Here is a 7,679-nt window from a genome sequence, read left to right on the forward strand (position 1 = left end):
ACAGACCGTCGTGGCAGGGACACAGACCGTCGTAACACGGACACAGACCGTCGTGGGGGAACACAGACCGTCGTAGCAGAGACACAGACCGTCGTGGCAGGGACACAGACCGTCGTAGCAGAGACACAGACCGTCGTGGCAGGGACACAGACCGTCGTGGAAGGGACACAGACCGTCGTGGGGGACACAGACCGTCGTGGCAGAGACACAGACCGTCGTGGGGGACACAGACCGTTGTGGCAGAGACACAGACCGTCGTGGCAGAGACACAGACCGTCGTGGCAGAGACACAGACCGTCGTGGCAGAGACACAAACCGTCGTGGCAGAGACACAGACCGTCGTGGCAGGGACACAGACCGTCGTGGCAGGGACACAGACCGTCGTGGGGGACACAGACCGTCGTGGCAGAGACACAGACCGTCGTGGCAGGGACACAGACCGTCGTGGCAGAGACACAGACCGTCGTGGCAGAGACACAGACCGTCGTGGCAGAGACACAGACCGTCGTGGCAGAGACACAGACCGTCGTGGCAGGGACACAGACCGTCGTGGCAGGGACACAGACCGTCGTGGCAGAGACACAGACCGTCGTGGCAGAGACACAGACCGTCGTGGCAGAGACACAGACCGTCGTGGCAGGGACACAGACCGTCGTGGCAGAGACACAGACCGTCGTGGCAGGGACACAGACCGTCGTGGCAGAGACACAGACCGTCGTGGCAGGGACACAGACCGTCGTGGCAGAGACACAGACCGTCGTGGCAGAGACACAGACCGTCGTGGCAGAGACACAGACCGTCGTGGCAGAGACACAGACCGTCGTGGCAGAGACACAGACCGTCGTGGCAGGGACACAGACCGTCGTGGCAGGGACACAGACCGTCGTGGCAGAGACACAGACCGTCGTGGCAGAGACACAGACCGTCGTGGCAGGGACACAGACCGTCGTGGCACGGACACAGACCGTCGTGAGGGACACAGACCGTCGTGAGGGACACAGACCGTCGTGGCAGGGACACAGACCGTCGTGGGGGGACACAGACCGTCGTGGCAGGGACACAGACCGTCGTGGCAGAGACACAGACCGTCGTGGCAGGGACACAGACCGTCGTGGCAGAGACACAGACCGTCGTGGCAGAGACACAGACCGTCGTGGCAGAGACACAGACCGTCGTGGCAGAGACACAGACCGTCGTGGCTGCTCATACCGACCACACGCCCAAGCACCTTGATTAACGTCATAAAAACAATTTATATTAACTCAGAGTTCGCCCACACACGGCCCTCAGCCGCTGCGGCAAAGACTTCCTAAAGTCCATATTTTCTACCTCTCTGCCCGTCTAAAAAAAATGTTAATATCTCATTTAAAACAGCAATTGCTTTACATATTTCTGGCAAAATCGTAATATTATTTGATGAGCAATGGGCGTCTACGAGTCTTAGTAAAGGAGTCGTGTGTGTGTGTGTATCTTGTAGTAGGGTGTGTTGGTGGCCCTTAAGTTTGGTCTTAAATATTGCTTAGTTCTCTGATCTCTGCGGGAGGCTTCTTGGGAGAGCTTTTAACAGCAGGTGGTGTTAAGTCAGCGTCTTATATCACTGTTAAAGCTGGTACTGGAGGTCCCAGGAGTGCTAGGCGATCACTGCTACACAGTGCAGAGCTCCCAATAGAGCCCGTCACTGCTATACCTTTGCTCACAGTAACACTATCGATGTCTACACCAAAGCAAAATTGTTTAGCATAAACAGCTAATGAGCTCCCAGATGCGTGCAAGTGCTGTACAAACTTCTAGAGGTCAGTAGGAGAGTCCCTTCAGTGACATTATGCTCCAGGGACACTGTTTATACATCTACGACACTTTTTGGTTTAGAATGCGATGCTTATTTCACAAATTGGTTGCATGTAAGTTGCATAGTTGGGTGCCCTGCCCTGCAAGCATGTGTCACTGTGGTGAAAACAGTGGTTTTTCCCATGGGGCTACATGGAACTACATTTTCACTACATGGGTCTGCATGGGACTACAATTTCACTACATGGGACTACATGGGACTACATTTTCACTACATGGGACTACATGGGACAACATTTTCACTACATGGGACTACATTAGACTACATTTTCACTACATGGGACTACATGGGTCTACATTTTCACTACATGGGACTACATGGGACTAGATTTTCATTACATGGGACTACATGGGTCTACATTTTCACTACATGGGACTACATTAGACTACATTTTCACTACATGGGACTACCTTTTCCCTACATAGGACTACATGAGACTACATTTTCACTACATGGGACTACATTAGACTACATTTTCACTACATTTTCACTACATGGGTTGAAAGTCCCACTATATATATATCCCACCAACTCGTCGTTTGTTGGTGGGATATACAGTGGGATTTGGGATGATTTAAGTGTGTTTAGCAGTCCCAGTGTTTATGATTTGGTGTGGGGGGGGGATCAGGACAGTCGGGTCGCAGCGTTTGGGCAAACGTTTCCTTTAGCCTGATGCATCTGTTCATCTAGCAGTGAGTTAGTACCTGAGAGTTAGAGAACTGTTGTGGGTTGCAGCCGGGGGAACTCTCACCCTGATGCCTCTGTTCACAAAGCAGTAAATAGGTACCTGGGTGTTAGACAGCTGCTACGGGCTGCTTCCTGGGGATGAGTAACAAAAAGGAGACCTGGTCGAGGACCGGGCCGCGAGGACGCTAGGCCCCGAAATCATCTCAAGATAACCTCAAGATAACCACTAAATAATAAGCAGCACAAAAAAAGGACTTAAAGTCTTTTTTAAAAGGTCTTTACTTAATTTTTTACGTAAAAGTAAAAAACGTAACTTATAACGTTAAGTACAAAAACTTTTTAAAGTCCGTTAAGTACAGGGACTTTTTTAAAGTCCGTTAAGTACAGGACTTTTTAAAGTCCTGTACTTAACGTCGTTGTTCTTGTTAAAGTTATCCTTTATTTGATCTTTAGTTAATCTTTATTATCTTATTATCTTATTATTATTATAATATAAGTTTGCCTTAAAGTTGTTAAGGTTATCTTTATTCCAACTTTCAATATAAAGAAGAAACTTGATAGTGAAAGTGGCCTCCCCCCATCTCTCCTCTCTCTCTCTCTCTCTCTCTCTCATCTCTCCTCTCATCCCTCTCCTCTCTCTCTCTCTCTCTCTTCTCTCTCGTCCTCCTCTCTCTCTCTCTCTCTCTCTCTCTCTCCTCTCTCTCCTCTCTCTCTCTCTCTCTCTTCTCTCTCTCTCTCTCCTCTCCTCTCTCTCTCTCATCTCTCTCTCTCTCTCTCTCTCTCTCCTCTCTCTCTCTCTCTCTCTCTCTCTCTCTCTCTCTCTCTCTCTCTCTCTCTCTCTCTCTCTCTCTCTCTCTCTCACTCTCTCTCTCAATCTAAGTTAAAAGCTCCGATGGTTTTTCTCCTCATTAAGATTACGACTCTGCTAGAAATGTTTGATCTACAAATATGCTTTATGAGGTATAGGCTCTAGTTACGTAAGATATGCTAAGACATAAGATATGCTAAGCTGTTTAATCTACCTTCATAAACACTTCAAATATTTTCAGTAACATTGTCAGCAGAAATAGTCGGAAAAGTAACTTAAGTGTAAATTAGAATGTGGAAAGATAACTTGATTAGAATGGGAAGATAACTTGATAGGAATGGGAAGATAACTTGATTAGAATGGGAAGATAACTTGATTAGAATGGGATGATAACTTGATTAGAATGGGAAGATAACTTGATTAGAATGGGAAGATAACTTGATTAGAATGGATGATAACTACATTAGAAACGAGATTAGGAATCATAGTTCTAAAGGCATTTTTGTTTCAAATTCTTCCAGCATCATAAATACCCTGACAGCTTTACAGAAGGGAAGGGAACTATGAGGGGGAAAGCGCCAAGCCGTTACGACTATATGTAGCACTTGAAAGGGGTCAGGATAAGGATTTGGGATGGGACAGAGGGGGGGTGAAAGGAATGGTGCCAATTACTTGTGGATGGTTGGGGATTGAACGCCGATCTGCATGAAGCGAGACCGTCGCTCTACCCTCCACCACAAGTGGTTGGGGCAGCTTTTACCTTTGCAAACTAGTTGCAAACTACGGAATACCGTCTGTTCCCGTCAGTAATATATTAAATGTTGACAGTGGCGCGACGGTCTCATTATTCAGCGTAAGACAGAGGGTAGCGACCTCCTGCCGTGCCTGTCTGTGCACTAAGACAGAGTGTGTGTGTGTCTTCGGCTTCTCCTGATCAATTAAGCAATGACAGCTTAAGCTTTTGGGGCGCACTCCAGTTCTCGCTCTCGTACCAGGGCCGTGTTGGTACTTGTTCCACTCACAATGCTGTATGCAAATGTTGTTATTTTTCAGTGCAACTTTCACTTTCTCATAATTTATGTAATATGTAGGTTGTCTAACTTGCATGTGGACGTGAAGTTGAAACCAGAAGTTCTACCGCCCTTACTTGGACCCTGCAGCCTCTCCGAGATACAAACCAGGAGCCAGATTCACGAAAGCACTTACGTAAGCACTTGCGAACCAGTACATCTTTTCTCAATCTTTGGCGGCTTTATTTCCAATTATTAAACAGTTAATGAGCTCCGAAGCCCCAGGAGGCTGTTTATAACAATAACAACTGATGAATGGGAAGTTTTCATGCTTGTAAACTGTTTAATAAATGTAACCAAACCCGTCAAAGATTGAGGAAAGATATACACGTTCGTAAGTGCTTGCGTAAGTGCTTTCGTGAATCTGACCCCAGGGTTTGACGCAATTCATTTGATTCATCAAGCTATTGTGATTTCCGTGTGTATTGAAGTGACTTCCTATTGCCAAAAATATGATAAAAAATGTGTATTTTGGGTGGTAGAAGCATGTATCTGGTGGTCACATATCTCTTGTTTGGTAGTTCTTGAAGGAGGGATTTGAGAAGTTAAATGGTGGAAAAACGCAATTTTTTAACTTATCAGATTAGCCACAGATCAGCCTTTTATCTCTCTTGTGTTGGTAAGTCAGCGTGTTGGGTATCAAGCCATTAACTTGTATTCTCACTACGAGTGCAGTTACCTCTACCTTGACTTGTTATAGTCTAATATAAGAGGATTTTTTAAACATAAAATTTTTTTAAACTTAGAATATTTTAGAATTAAAAATTGTTAGATTTGAGCAGAGCAGCTGCACCTAGCCCAGAGCAGCTGCACCTAGCCCAGAGCAGCTGCACCTAGCCCCGCGCAGCTGCCACCTAGCCCCGCGCAGCTGCACCTAGCCCAGCGCAGCTGCACCTAGCCCAGAGCAGCTGCACCTAGCCCAGAGCAGCTGCACCTCACCCAGGGCAGCTGCACCTAGCCCAGAGCAGCTGCACCTAGCCCAGAGCAGCTGCACCTCACCGAGAGCAGCTGCATCTCTCCCAGGGCAGCTGCACCTCTCCAGGGCAGCTGCACCTTGCCCAGGGCAGCTGCACCTAGCGCAGAGCAGCTGCACCTAGCGCAGAGCAGCTGCACCTCACCGAGAGCAGCTGCATCTCTCCCAGGGCAGCTGCACCTCTCCCAGGGCAGCTGCACCTTGCCCAGGGCAGCTGCACCTCACCCAGGGCAGCTGCACCTTGCCCAGGGCAGCTGCACCTTGCCCAGGGCAGCTGCACCTCTCCCAGGGCAGCTGCACCTTGCCCAGGGCAGCTGCACCTCTCCCAGGGCAGCTGCACCTTGCCCAGGGCAGCTGCACCTCTCCCAGGGCAGCTGCACCTTGCCCAGGGCAGCTGCACCTCTCCCAGGGCAGCTGCACCTTGCCCAGGGCAGCTGCACGTCGTCCATGGCAGCTGCACCTTTCCCAGGGCAACTGCACCTCGCCCAGGGCAGCTGCACCTCACCCATGGCAGCTGCACCTCTCCCAGGGCAGCTGCACCTCGCCCAGGGCAGCTGCACCTCGCCCATGGCAGCTGCAGCTCACCCAGGGCAGCTGCACCTCGCCCAGGGCAGCTGCACTTCACCCATGGCAGCTGCACCTCTCCCAGGGCAGCTGCACCTCGCCCAGGGCAGCTGCACCTCGCCCAGGGCAGCTGCACCTCACTCATGGCAGCTGCACCTCTCCCAGGGCAGCTGCACCTCGCCCTGGGCAGCTGCACCTCGCCCATGGCAGCTGCACCTCACCCAGGGCAGCTGCACCTCACCCAGGGCAGCTGCACCTCACCCAGGGCAGCTGCACTTCACTCTCCTGCTCAAGGCAGCAAAAAGCTGTGTTAAGGCAAAGTGCTGATAAGATTCTGGTACAAAAAAAGAGGTGAAAAGTGTTCTCAGTTTGTAGTCATGGCAGATGGGGGTAGCTTTTTGGGTCGGGTCGGGTCTGGTCTGCCTTTCTGCATGAGCAGGGTTCGATCCCCCTATGGGCTATGATGAGCAGCGTTCCCTCATTCTGTCCTTATGTCCCAGCTCCTTGTCCTCTTGTCCTTTGTAAGTGGTATACATCTATCTATACTGGTCTCGAGCTGGCTGATGATAATATGTGCCCAACCGGTTCCACTCACATGTATACCCTACCACATGGGAGCCGGTCGGCCGAGCGGACAGCACGCTGGACTGTGATCCTGTGGTCCCGGGTTCGATCCCGGGCGCCGGCGAGAAACAATGGGCAGAGTTTCTTTCACCCTATGCCCCTGTTATCTAGCAGTAAAATAGGTACCTGGGTGTTAGTCAGCTGTCACGGGCTGCTTCCTGGGGGTGGAGGCCTGGTCGAGGACCGGGCCGCGGGGACACTAAAAAAAGCCCCGAAATCATCTCAAGATAACCTCAAGAAGGAAGGGGTTCAGAATGTGATCCCTTGTCACATATTGTAAAAAAAAGAATGATAATAAGAAATTTATCACTGGAGAGGTGACATTAGCAACCTTGCACGATGGGTAACCATTAACTAAGGTGCTAAAACAAGGATTAAACATCAGTACTATTTTCAAATAGCACAAATAGGTCTGAAAACAAAGGCAATAGAAAGCCAGGTTTTCTATCATGCAAAACACATACACACAAATCCGAAAGCTATTACGCTACCGGGTCACTTATAACTCGAAACCATTTGGGTCACATTCGTTCTCAAACAGCACTGAGAACACCTGTGGAATATTTTATTCTTGTTTGTGAAAGCGAATGAAATGTATTGGCACCAAGTTGTATCGTTTCTCTAATACATAATTATTTGTGTCAAGATAATAATGCATTAGACAATAACATTATCGGTGACCAACAGATCAAGGGAACTCCGGACCACCATGAGGTTATCTTGAGGTTATCTCGAGATGATTTCGGGGCTTTTTAGTGTCCCGCGGCCCGGTCCTCGACCAGGCCTCCACCCCCAGGAAGCAGCTGACTAACACCCAGGTACCTATTTTACTGCTAGGTAACAAGGGCATAGGGTGAAAGAAACTCTGCCCATTGTTTCTCGCCGGCACCTGGGATCGAACCCAGGACCACAGGATCATAAGTCCAGCGTGCTGTCCGCTCGGCCGACCGGCTCCTCAGACCATGAGACTAAGAGTCCCAGACCACCAGAAGGGTCTTGGACTCCACAAGACCCACTGGGCTTCTATTGTGCTCCACAAGACCCCCAGGGCTTCTATTGTGCTCCACAAGACCCACTGGGCTTCTATTGTGCTCCACAAGACCT

At 49.7% G+C, this 7,679-nt stretch overlaps 1 protein-coding gene across 1 annotated transcript in view; it reads left to right on the forward strand.

The window, feature by feature from the left end:
* The window catches only part of LOC123756251 (uncharacterized), a 3,072-nt gene extending 1,839 nt beyond the window's left edge, over positions 1 to 1,233 (forward strand). Inside the window, exon 2 of the mRNA XM_069336730.1 lies at positions 1 to 1,233. This exon is cut by the window's left edge and continues 349 nt beyond it. Within this exon, the coding sequence (XP_069192831.1) occupies positions 1 to 1,233 (1,233 nt within the window).
* The last annotated feature ends 6,446 nt before the right edge of the window (positions 1,234 to 7,679 follow it).

Source organism: Procambarus clarkii, chromosome 36 (genome assembly GCF_040958095.1).
Source record: "Procambarus clarkii isolate CNS0578487 chromosome 36, FALCON_Pclarkii_2.0, whole genome shotgun sequence".
Taxonomy (NCBI): domain Eukaryota; kingdom Metazoa; phylum Arthropoda; class Malacostraca; order Decapoda; family Cambaridae; genus Procambarus; species Procambarus clarkii.